The 13,439-nt window shown below is 35.3% G+C and overlaps 2 protein-coding genes across 2 annotated transcripts; one reads left to right on the top strand and one right to left on the bottom strand.

Annotated features, from left to right (window-relative positions):
• Positions 1 to 418: 418 nt before the first annotated feature.
• Positions 419 to 3,574, top strand: LOC105225213 (protein GPR107). Its single transcript, XM_011203584.4, has 10 exons — positions 419 to 573; positions 639 to 813; positions 878 to 988; positions 1,060 to 1,205; positions 1,274 to 1,799; positions 1,860 to 1,958; positions 2,019 to 2,152; positions 2,234 to 2,383; positions 2,473 to 2,590; positions 2,658 to 3,574. The coding sequence occupies exons 2-10, from the start codon at positions 724 to 726 to the stop codon at positions 3,234 to 3,236; spliced, it is 1,953 nt and encodes a 650-aa protein (XP_011201886.2). The 5' UTR covers positions 419 to 573; positions 639 to 723; the 3' UTR covers positions 3,237 to 3,574.
• Positions 3,575 to 5,179: 1,605 nt separating this feature from the next.
• On the bottom strand, positions 5,180 to 12,782 carry LOC105225227 (gustatory receptor 8a). The gene is made up of 5 exons (XM_019989858.2): positions 11,920 to 12,782; positions 7,956 to 8,029; positions 7,820 to 7,888; positions 5,765 to 5,854; positions 5,180 to 5,325 (listed from the first exon to the last, which is right to left on the bottom strand). Exons 1-5 carry the CDS (start codon positions 12,779 to 12,781, stop codon positions 5,257 to 5,259), a joined length of 1,164 nt encoding a protein of 387 aa, XP_019845417.2. The 5' UTR covers position 12,782; the 3' UTR covers positions 5,180 to 5,256.
• Positions 12,783 to 13,439: the final 657 nt, after the last annotated feature.

The raw sequence follows: 13,439 nt of genomic DNA on the forward strand, positions 1-13,439 counted from the left end.
CAGGGTGTACGCAAATAAATTACGAATGTTTGAAGAAAATTCATAAAAAATGTGTTTGACAACTGTTTAAAATAGTATAAAATATAAATTAATAATACTAAAATAAAATAAATTTTTATTTTGAAAGAAAGAAGCTTTTACCAATATTTCTTTTTATAATTTGTATTGTGTTATAATTTGTATGTGTTGTGGTTGAGTTTCAAAACTAAATATTTTACGTTAAGCATATAAAATTCATCGTTATAATGGCTATTTTCTATAAGAATTAATATTAAATGGATGCTTTTACATGCAGCTTATTTATAAAAAATGTTTATTTATTTTTTTTTAGTAAACAAATCGTAACAATAAAGTAATTGACAGATTTATATTAATTCCATCATCTGACTCAATCTGTAAATTTTTTGCACCACCTAGCGTTAATTTAATTTTATATTGACAATCAGATGTTCCTCCTCCTGACGAATCGTAAATTTTATACGTACATATTTTCTGATATTTTGCTGCTGATATTGTGAAAATTGTATATTGCTAAATAATTTATAAAGGCAGTTGAAAAAACTAAAATAACAGGTATATAGTTTTGGAATTCAATCGGTTTATGTATACGATTTATTTGAATGTTTATGTGCCACCAGGAAAAAATATAGATAGTTTTGATACAGAACTGACACCGTCAGCTATCGCAGACGTTTGTTTTAGCCATAAATAACCAAAGTAAACATGGGTTATCAGACAAAATGCAAATTTCTAATTCTTCAAACACTTCTGATAGCATTGGTGGCGGCCAGAAAACATCACCTTGAAGTTCGCGTAAGTAAACGATGCAGCAAAAGGTTATATGGTAACTGAGTTAACGGTCTTGTTTTCGTTGCAGCATGATGTACGGCCATATATAGCTTTGAGCACATTCGGTTTCTATATTGGTGGACATTTGGATGTGCAGTTGAGTAAATTACATATAGAAAATGAAAATGAAACAGATTTGGTGAGAATTTAATTTTTTTGTTTGTTTTATTAACGTAAATTTGCTAATTAAAATTATATTATTTTATTTAGTTTGGCCTAACGTTAGATAAAACTACAATAGACCAATTAAATCCATACTTGGACTCGCATCAAAACAGATGCATACTAGAGGAACCCGCAGAAATGCAGCGCACTGGTCCCATTTTAATATTCTTATTGGACTTGAAAAATCAGCTGTAAGTCTCGTTATAATAAAAACAAATGTCAGCTGTCAATATAAAAATGACATCTTAACCTATTTCAGCATACGAGTAAAATGTTCGCCGGAGTGGAAAAATCAACACATTGTACGCAACCATGATGAGCTGCCTATGTACCGTGGAAAGCGTTACTCTAAGCTTAGCGATTCGACAATCTTTCTACAACGACGTAGGCGTAGTGATGACGCGGCCGTAGCACCAGGTGATGAAAACGATATACCATTGGAGGAACGTGAAATGCTTGATGATGATGATTCGGTTGAAGTGCCACAAATAATTTCAAAGCCATCATCTCCATTGCCAGCTGTTAAAGTGCCACTACCGACAAAAGTTGCCGAGTCAGCGGTACCCGCTGTTGATGCCAAAGCACCAATAGCAGCTGTTTCCCATAAAGAAGTTCAATCTGTTGCAGACGAAAATCCTTTCCCTCACGAGCCGGAAAAAGTAGCACCTGCAATTACGGCAACTCAAATCAATTTCGAAGATAATGCGCAGTTTGAGATTTGCAGAAACTATACAATGCCATTGACAAAGCGAGTTATTGATGGAAAGGTCTATTATAATATGTCGGTAAGTTAACGGTATTGTATGTTAGTACATCTTTGCATTACTCATAAGTAAACGTCACAGTTCTCCATGCTTGTGGCCGCCTTGCATGATGAGGGTCTCTACAATCTGCATTTCCACTCTTGCCCCAATTACAGGGGATTAAGGGAGGTTTCTTTCGATGTAAGTAGTGCTAAAAAGTTTATACAACAGTAGTAATGTACATATAAAAATAAATTTTAGGTGGACATTGAGGAGAAAAATGAAAATAATTTCCTTTCCGCTGGCGAAATGCCGCTCCCCGCTCTATATTCCATGATGAGCGTACTATTTTGCCTGTCGGGCTTCTTCTGGATCTTCATTTTGAAGAAGAGCAAGTGCGTAAAAGTTTAGAGATTAGAGATGACTTTCTTTTTGGGAAGTTTATATTAATTTATGTATCATATTCTCACTTTTAGGCACAACGTTCACAAACTACACTACATAATGGCTTTACTGGTGTTTCTTAAGTCGCTGTCGCTCATGTTCCACGCCATTAATTATCATTTTATCGAAATACGCGGTGAACACGTCGAAGCTTGGGCGATATTGTATTATATAACACATTTGTAAGTATAAAAATAAAAAAATTTAACACTTTAAAATGTTATCCGTAATCTTTTATTGAAAAAATACTTTTTATTTTTTTAAATAACAGATTGAAAGGTTCCGTATTATTCATCACAATTGTGCTTATGGGCACCGGCTGGACATTCATTAAACCCATACTTTCTGATAAGGACAAGAAAATCTTCATGATAGTCATACCGCTACAGGTAAAATAATCGTTAATAACAATAATAAGTAGCAATTCTCAATAACACATAATATTTCTCACGCCAGGTACTTGCCAACGTCGCTGAGATCATAATTGACGAGTCCGAAGAGAGCGACATTGAGTTCCGCACTTGGCGCAATATTTTCATCTTTGTCGATCTGCTTTGCTGCGGTGCCATACTCTTCCCGATTGTCTGGTCCATACGCCATTTGCATGAGGCATCGGCCACCGACGGCAAAGCTGCTATAAATTTGCGCAAACTCAAGCTTTTCCGTCAATTCTACATAATGATAGTTTGTTACATTTACTTCACACGTATCATTGTGTATCTGCTGAAGATGACCGTGGCATTCCAGTATGCTTGGCTGGATGAGATGTTCCACGAAATGGCCACATATGTGTTCTTCGTCTTGACTGCTTATAAATTTCGCCCGACTTCATCGCATCCATACTTCTCGGTGCGCAATATGGACGATGACGAAGTGGAAGTACTTACTGAATCGGGTCTCACAGAGGGTTTACATCGCACGAAGGCCCTTAACCGCACTGTATTGCCACCAGCTGGCTCTACACTACTTAAAAGCTCAGCTGAAGAACGTGAGAATTTAATAACGAAACGTGAATCGAGTCATGAGTACGATTAAAGCGCGAAAGCAAGTTGAAGACAAGCCGTAGTGTGCGGAATGAAGAAAGTAGCTGTGCATTTTTTGTTGTATTGCAGTCTATGCGTTGGATGTACATAAATGTATGTGGCCATTGCCAGTATGGAATGTCTTACATTCAGATTTAACATTCTAATTTCCAATTATTTTTTGTTTCTCGATTTTCTTGAAAATATGCATAGGCAACTTATATAACATTGGCAGTTTGTTCAACACACTGCCTTATTATTATGATACTAAATATTATTTTAGATAATTTTTATAACTGATTTATGGCGCATGCAATTGAGCAATAAACTAGATATATGTATATTTCAGAATCAGTTTTGCATAGTTTGTTTCCATAAAGTTCCCGCAGTGCCAATTGAAGTGAAAGTATTTGAATATTTTTTTTAAAAGCAAAAAAAATTAAATAAATTTGGCAATTGAGCCCCATGAATATTTATATTATGAATCTCGCTAAACGACAAACAGTGCTGCCAAGTTATATTGTAAAGAGTATTTTTTACACCTTTCGCTCGCAGTTTACCGTCATTCATTAGGCGAACTTAATACTTAATCGAGCCATATTTTTTTTTACTACTTGGATAATTTTCCTTCTATGTGTTTCGATATTGTTTTTGTAATTTTTGTATTTTTTTAATATATTTTTTGCATTGTGATTATCATACTATTTATTATCATATTTGATTTTGTTTTTAGTTTTGTTTTTGTTAGTTATATTTTATTTATTTTTTGGACTTATTTTGTATATTTTTTGTCTTTACTTTTTGGTATTTTTTTTTTGTATTTTTTCCTTTTTATTTTTTATTTTAGTTTATTTTTTTTGGAAATAATATTTATTTTGTGTTTTGAATTTTTATTTAACTTTTATTTTAATTTTTTTTGTAGTATTTTTTACATATTTTATTTTTCGTTGTGTTTTATTTTTATTTCAATTATTATTAACATTTTTACTTATTTTTGTTAATTTTATTTGTTTTAAAGTTTTTTTGTTTTATTTTGTGCTATTAATCAAATTACTTTAGGTTATTTATAATTCTTTGCAATCTATTTTTTGTATTTTTATATTTTTAAACTTTTTTGTTATTTTTGGGAACATTTTATTTTATTTTGTGTTTATAGTTTTTTTTATATTTATTTTTTTTATATATTTTATTTTTTTTTAGTATTTTTGTTTTTTTAACTTTTTTAATTTTATTTTTTTATTTTAATTTTTTAATTTTAGTTTTGTTTTATTTTTAATTTTTAATACATTTTTTTTTATTTTTTGTTTTGTATTTATGTTTACTTTCATTTTATATTTTTAGCTGTTTTTATATTTAAATTTTCATTTAATGTACATACATATGTATGTATTTAACATATTTTTATTTTCTTTAAACTTTTATATTATTTTTTGTTTCCATTCTTTAATTTTTTTTTTGATTTTTTTATCTGTGGTTTTTACTTTACTTACTAATATTTATTTATTTGTTTTTATTTTTTTATATTTTTTTATTTTATTTTTTTTATATTTTTTTATTTTATTTTTTTTATTATTTTTTTTATATTATTTTTTTATGTTTTTTTTTTATTTTTTTTATTTTTTTTTTTTTTGTGTTTTATTTTATTTATCTATTTTTTATTTTATTTATTTCTTTTATTTTATTTATTTTTTTTTTTTATTTTTTTATTGCAATTTTAACCAAGCTACCCGTAATTCCAATGCAACGAAATTCACATAACGCTCAGATGTTGCAAATATTTTATTCTATATACACAAAAAGCACATAAACTTTGTAAGCTTATATAATATATTAGTGGCTAAGTACATATAGTACATACATACATACATATGTATAGTTTTTAGTTTAAGTAATGCGTATAAGCTTTGATAACATCGTAACACTTGAAATATTTGCTGTTTATGTAAATACCGTTGTGCATACAAATCAAAGCAACTTCGACGTACATACATACAAGTACATACACAATATTTATTGCTTCTGCTCTGTAGTATTTATAAATTTTTGAATTTCGGCATAAATTGTATGAAAAACACCATGTACGTTGTTATAGAGCCCACAATCTGAAAATTCGAAAATTTTTTGTATTTGTAAAGATTAATTATTTGAAGCTGTTTAAAGAATATATAATAGTTTTTGAGTTCTTGTGTTCGAAGTTGAATACATAATTATAATGCTATAACATAATAGGGGTCTTCACAGCGATTTGTTGTGCTTTTAATTGAAATTTTTGTTACAATTTTTTTTCAGAAATTAAGTTTAGAGAAGAGGAGCAACAAAGGTCAAACTGGTAACATTTTATGTTGTAATTTTTAGAGCACAAAAATTATTCTTCAAAAATTTTGGTGTAAAACCCTTTAAGTTTGCTAGTTATTCTTTGAAATCGTAACTTCGGACTCAGCGCTGCAAAATTTATTGATTTCTTTTTGGTATTATTTTTGTAGTTATATGTATTTATTCGTCCACTTAAATTGCTTTATTTTTACTATTTTGTAAACTTACACTGACTAGCATTTTTCCATCCAAAGCGGATATGCCCAAACCATCAATACGAATTTTCTGATGTAATATTTGTAGCGAGAAATTTTGTATCTGCAAATAAAGAATTCCACTTTAACACAAAATCCCAAAACTTTAACTGTTATGGGTATGAAATATATAGAAAATCTGCAGTTTTTTTTTTAAATCAAGCACCTTGTAAAATAACTCTTTGTTAATATACCGGCATGTGCTATTTTGCTCATACTTTCTACAAGACGCTCGCACAATTGAGCTCATGTTCCACAAGTTCACAAACAGACACCCATTACACTGCTATCCATCGAATCTCCAAAACCCGACCTACAACAATCGCATACTGAACAAAAAGAGAAATCAGCTAGCCACGTACTACTCTATCTATGCTTTACTGAGTACGTTTTGCCGGCGGCTTATCAGTGTGACTAGCGTGTGTCTAGTGTAAAGTTAATCAGTTAAAACATGTCACACGATGGACATTTCAAAGCAATTCCTAAACAAAAAAGATATACCGTCACTGGAGTATCTTATAAGGCACCTTCAGACCGGCGATGTTGTAAGAAGCAAATGTGATTCCACTTCTATAGTCGGTAAAAGTTCTCGAACTGAGAAAGTTTGGAACGATCAACATCCTTATACTGAAACCAAGGCACTAGAGACTCGATTACTGATATAACAAACTCAAAACCTTTGTTTCGCTTTGGCATGGATTCCACAAAATCACAATCAAATCACGAACTCCAACAAAAGCGTATTTTTGCAGGAATCTTTCTGATAGTTCTAAGCCAATTCAAGATCCTCGTCATCGTCACTCAAATATAAGCAACTACCTTCGTTTAAGCGAAGTGTCCTTACTCTGAAGTCTCCATTCACCCAAGGTTAAATTTCAATGGTTACTTCAAGGCGAGGTTTCCCTCTAGACGTGAATGGAACAGATGTTTAGTAGGAGAGAATGATGCAGCCTATCCGACGGACCTACGGGGCCAAAATGAACTGCGGGGGAGGTGCGGCTGTATATTCTTCGAAATCTATCTCTCTATCCTAGTACCAAACTCAGCAGGGATCTTCCAAGTGGAAGTACTAGGTATAAGAGAGCCTGAGCTGCTCTATTGAATAATTACGGGAGGATCAGAAAAACATACACAGATAGCCAGACTGTACTGCTGGCTTTTTCTACACCACCAAAATTCCAGCGTAGTAATTGCAGAAAGGGCTTAGCACACTGGCGAGTCAACTTCACTTGTCCTAATTTGGTCCACAATAAAAATTTTTCGGTAATGAAAAATCGGACGAGTTGGCCAAACTAAGAGCCTCTTTTCATCACTAACCAAATGCAAGATAGCGAAACTGATATGGCACAAGCATGATAAGACCAGAGCAACGGACTCATTACCTAAGTACAGGAAAAGTATTTTCAGACTTACAGCTACTAAAACAGGGCAATGGTCGTTTGGAAAACACTCGCTAAAAATGAGTCTGCCCTATAAAACCATTTGCCGCAGCTGCTAGCTATGTGAATGCCCAGCTCTGGCACAAACCAGACACAGAATACTTGGAACACATCAGGTACCAAACTTTGAATAGCTGTCTCCAAAAAACAAAAAGCAGTTTCATTGAAAACAAATGGTTTAGCTCAAAGATGAAACGAGATATCTATATTATAGAAGTCCGATTTTTTAAAGTGGGAGAGGCTCGAAATCACCAAAACCTCAATGCAAAAAAATCTCAGATTGTACATCTCCATTTGTTTTATGCAAATGTCTAATACGAATTTCCCTTTCCTTTGATAAATACCGATGTTGGATCGACCAGGGTTCTTTTTTCAAGCGCGGCCGAAGGGCGTCAACGCAAAATGGAGTTCTACGCGAAAAAACTGAGGACACTACGGTGTTGAACCAGAAACTTATTTTTTTTAAAGCGCAGCCATGGGAATTTTGATTTTGGTATTTGAAGCCTAACTCCAACAAAGTTTCGATAAATTCGTCTGGAAGGCTTCAGGAAGTGTATATAGTACTTTAGATAGTTATATCAAATAAATACCTGAATCGATATAAGTGAGTTATCCACGGAGCTCCGAATGTTATGCAGTTCAAATGCTATGAACTTCACCTGAAGAAAATTTCATGCAATTAATTGCAAAAACCATAAGGGACTACAAAGGTGTATATATATGTACCTCGTTCATGCACTTTTGTGAGGTCAATAAAAGTGCTGGGATCTCTAAGTACGCCGGCAGCAGCAACAAATTTTCTGTAAAATGTTAAAGAAAATTAAAAACTGTCATTAAATCAGATAAAATTTCTTAGACAAATTAGAAAATTGCACTTTTATCTGGTCTAGATGAGTTATAAAAAGAAACACCCTTGAAAAATAGCTAAAGGTCAACGGCGAGGTCGAGGTTGAAGTCGAGGTCGAAGTCGAAGTCGATGTTGTAATATTAAATACTCTTGTTGCCTCCGAATTGCAGTAAGCGACACAGACACTGTTAGGTCAATAGGAACCAACACATTTTTGAAGCCTCCTAAACTGATCTCGATAACGCAAATGTACTTGTATAATGGACGTACATACATTATCGAAGCCTTCTTCTTCTTCTTTACTGGCATAGAAACCGCTACGTGGTTATAGCTGAGTTAACAACAGCGCGCCAGTCCCTTCTTCTTTTCGCAAGGCGGCGACAATTGGAGATTCCAAGCGAAGCCAGGTCCTTTTCCACCTCGTCCTTCCAACGGAATGGAGGTCTTCCTCTTCCTCTGCTTCTCCTGGTGGGTTCGTTTGCCATAGTCGTCATCAAAGGGAGGGTTTCTCATCCGAGGCTGTTTTTGACTGCTCATTGGGGGCGTTTTTTACGTGGCGGGTCCGAAACCCAGCGTGATGTTTCGCCTTCTCACTTTAGCTCGTCTTCAAACGGATGTTCTTAGGTCAAAAAACAGAAATCGCGAGCTGCTTGAGCCATATGTAAATGAATCGTTTCTAGCCACTCCCAAGTGAATGACGTTCGGAGAACTTTCCTCACTTGCGTGAACTTCTACACATGACTCCATCCTCCATGTTATCGAATCCACTAATAGAATAATCGCTTAACTGAAAGAAAATATTCGGCAACACCTGCAGAAGCCGCAAACTCTTGAACCCATTAAAAGAACTGAAATCCCTGTACTATGAAACCTTGTCGTAACATGAAGAGAGAACATGAGAGTTAAGATAAACATAATTAACGTGAGTACCCAAAATTTGCCAGCCGGAACTTTGGTTCAAAAACATGAAGTACGCATCGACGACCACTCGCACATAAATCATCAGCAGCACCGCCATGGAGGACATGCTGAAGGCACGCTGAAAGTAGTAAAGCATTTCGTAGATGCGTTGATAAACCAATTGCTTCTCAGCCAACTTATGACGCACGAAGCGCTCGAAGCCCGCGAAGGGCACTATGCGTCGCGCAAAGCTCGTATACGCCGCTAGCAGACCGATATCGTGACGCAACTTCTTCAGTTCATGTCGTATAATTTCGATATGTAATATTATCTGCATATTCCGAAAATGTGCCATATAGATGAACGGCGTAAACATCGTCCAAAACAAGAGCAAATTTCGGTTGGCTGGACGCATGATGTGGAACACCACCTCGATTGACACATCAAAAAATGTAATGCCGTAGAAAATACACAGAAAGCGTCGATATGTCTGCAACTGGGCACGCCAATTATCGTTACTCCTTTTGAATTTATCGGCGGTTATTTTATTTAGTAACGCGTATCTCTGCCAAAAGCTTCGAAGCGCATGACGGCCCAACACCGTCTCCATATAAATGACGAAAACTGTCAGCTGGGCAATGCACACCTTCAGGACATCATTGAAATAGCCGAAACGATTGGCGGTGTAGAGAAATTCAGCGGTTCTTAGAAAGGTGTTCACCGTCGTTACGAAAAATAAGAGCAAGAGAAGTACTGTTAAAGTCACCAGCCGCTGCTCAGTGACCCTTTGTACTTTTGCGTGTCCGTGCAGTGAGGCGTCGAAACAACCGATTAATTGAAAGAAACGTATATGTAGACGCACAACGGAGGGCACTTGTATAGTCATTGCGAAGCTTTCAACTCAACTGTGAGCTGTGTCGTGGTGAGTTGGAAAGTGTCGTGAATCCAACGAAGGATGTCAATGAGTGATAAGGCATTGTAAATTAGTGAAAGGACATTTCTCACAACAGATTGATACAGTTGATACGATTAATAAGCAATGGATAGATAAATCTACTTATTAGTAACAGAAGATTTTTATGATAAATTTGAGTAATGGTTAGTAAACGAATATCTATGTACAACAACAATTTGTTTACAGATTGTGCCTTTGAAAATATTCTACTAAATGTCAAATCGTAAAATAAAGAAGTTTGCCATAAAGGACTTGATCTTGACCAATCAGTTTGTATGGAATCTGGAATGCTATAGTAGTCCGATCTAAATCACTTTTTCGCGATTGTACTGTGACCTTTGACAATAATCCATGTCAAATTTTGTGAAGATATCTCGTCAAATAAAAAAGTTATCCATAAAATAACATGACCTTGGTCGATCAGTATGGCAAACATACGCTGTAGAGATGTGATATCACCAATTTTTGGAGAGATGCCACTTTTAAGTTGATCTTAATAACATCAGGTTCCAACAAGACGGGGCTACGAACCAAACAGCACGGGCAACAACCGAATTATTGTGAGAAAAATTTAGAGATTCGTTTATTTCAAGGAAATGTGGCATTGAATTACTGCCAAGAAGTTGTGCTTTAACATTATTACGCTTCTTCTTGTGGGGTTATTTGAAGTCACTGTCCTTTAGCAATGAACCAGAATCCCTTCAAGGTTTAAAAGTCAATATTGATCGTACTATTCATGACACACGATTTGATTTAGTGGAAAAAGCACACGAAAATCGGGTTCATCGAATTTGTTCCTGCAAAAGAAGTCGTGGAGATCATTTGAATAATGTTACTACTATGAGCAAAAAGTAGTAAGACTTTGTTCATAATTTTAAAATTATTAATTAATTCTTCAAAATCTATTTGTTCCCCTCAAAGTAATCCCCCTTGGTCCCGATACACTTATGCCTACGTTTTTCCTAATTCTCGAAACACTTGTTGAAGTAAATTTCCGGAATAGCCTTTAATGAGTTTAGCGAATCACGTTTAATGTCTTCAATTGACTCAAAACGGTTTCCCTGGAACGATCGTTGTAGTTTTCTGAACAGTCAGAAGTCACACGGGGCTAAATCTAGCGTATACGATGGTTGCGGCACGATATTGGTTGAAAATTTGGCGAAAAAGTCGCGAACAGTCAGTGAAGTATGAGATGGTGCTTTATCGTGGTGTAGGAACTAAGAATTGTCGGCCCATAATTCCCCCTAACACTCAAATGGTATTAATTGTTGACAGTTTGGTCAGTCGGAAGAAATTCGAAGTCCATCACACCTCGATAATCGAAGAAAATTGTCAACATAACCTTGTTTTTTACCTGCTTTGATGTGGTTTTTTCGGATTCGTCTCACCTTTGCCACGATATTCGGCCGATTGATCGTCTGTTTGCGGATCGTAAGTATATATCCAAGACTCATCGCCAGTAATAATATGTTTCAAGACATCCAGGTAGTCTGAAAGTATTGTTTCACAAACGTTAACGCGACGGTGTTTTTCCAAATAAAAATGAGTGTTTCTGGAACCAATCGAGCTCTCACTTCTCTGAGGCCCAAAGTATCTTTCAAAGTAGTTTTCACTGATTCTGGCTACTTCTGATACTCCAATGATGCCAGTAAGACCTTTGATTATTAATCGTCGATTCTCAAGCACAAATCCCTTTACTCGCATTTTATTGACGGTATTGATCAAAAGTTGATGTTGATCCTGAACGTGGTTCGTCGTCAACGCGTTCTCGACCGCCTTTGAATAATTTGTACCAATTAGAAACACTTGTTCGCGACAAACAATTATCACCGAATTTATGTTTTATGCAGGCAATTGTGGGTTCAAAACTTAAAATGGTCGCTGCCTAACTTTATATGAGTCGAATCTTCATATCTGTTTAGACCTCCACTTAGCGAATAAATATAAGATTAACTAAATTTTAAATAAATAACTTTTCATTACATTACCTATATACTCAGGGTGGGTTTTCGTGTGAAACGAGTACAGCGTAAAGTATGCGTCGACGACTAAACGGACGTACGTCATGAGAAGGACTGCAATCGTTGAAATTCCAAGGGCCTGTTGAAAGTAGTCGCACATTTCATAGATATGTTGATATATCAGCTGCTTCTCAGCTAGCTTTTGACGTACGAAATCTTCGAAACCCACGAAAGGCATTGTGCTACGTGTGAATCGGGTATACTCCGCCAGCAGGCCAATGTCGTGGCGCAATTTCACCAGTTCATGATTTATAATCACAATATGGAATATGATTTGCATATTTCGCAAATGTATCATATACGTGTAGGGTGTGAACATGAGCAAAAACTGTAGCATATGATCGTCCTTCGCACGCATAACATAATATATAATCTCTAAAATCAAGTCAAACACCGTTATGCCGTAGAAGACGTACAGAAATCGATGATACGCTCTCAACTGTGAGCGCCAATCAATTTTCGTTGATTCAACTTGTTGATTTGATGCTGGATTTAGCAACGCATATCTCTGCCAGAAGTGCTGTAAGGCATGCCGACGCAACACCGTCTCCGCATAGATAATGGCCACCGTAACATAAGCTATACAAACTTTTAGCGCATCTACGAAGTAGCCAAAACTTTCACTGGTGAAGAGGAAAGCCGACGGATGTACGAAGGTATTGATGAACACGAAAGAATATATTAACAAAACTAGAACGGTCCAGGCCACTAAGCGTTGTTCGGCAAGTCTTTTCTCTCGCGGCTGTGTCTGCCATGAAACATCGCAGCAACCGATGATTTGAAACAATCTCGTGTGAAAACGAACCACGAAGGGCACCTGCTTGTGCATGGCAAAGGTTGTAAAGCAACTGAATGAAGTCACTGCGGTTATCGTAATTGACGGCTCATTAATCAAGAAATGCAATTAAAACGTAAAAATTCAGAATTACAAGGAGGTATAAATAATACTGATACATGAAGTAACCAATAAGGTTATTTGCACTACATTACATTAATTAGTCGCACAGTGGTGGAGTTCCTCAGTGTATTACGGATAATAGGTCGTGTTGTAAATTAAGTTTTTTCACAAAGTATCTGGAATATCCTGAAAATTTTGATTTTGTCAGATTTTAGTAATACTTATGTCAACCTAAACTTTATTCAATTCGAGTCGGGTGTGTTTTTTTTTATATCAGATAGAAAGCTACCTATTAAAGTGCTGAAACCATTCAGTAGTATCGGCTAAGATTTCAACTCATAACAGACTGAACGGAACAAAATTTATATGCATCAAGGACTGTCCTGACAGCATAATCTCTCAAAATGTATTATGAAAATTTCAATGCAACCCTAAACCTCTCTGACACCTTACCATCTCAGCCACTGGAAGCTGTACGGGAATGCTTATTGGTTATTTGTAGATAACCCTTAAATAATCTAAAGACCTTTTACTATCCGCAACCTATAACCTGTTCGATTGTCTACAGATCGTCAATAGCAGATTACTC

Source organism: Bactrocera dorsalis, chromosome 4, assembly GCF_023373825.1.
Source record: "Bactrocera dorsalis isolate Fly_Bdor chromosome 4, ASM2337382v1, whole genome shotgun sequence".
NCBI classification, from domain to species: domain Eukaryota; kingdom Metazoa; phylum Arthropoda; class Insecta; order Diptera; family Tephritidae; genus Bactrocera; species Bactrocera dorsalis.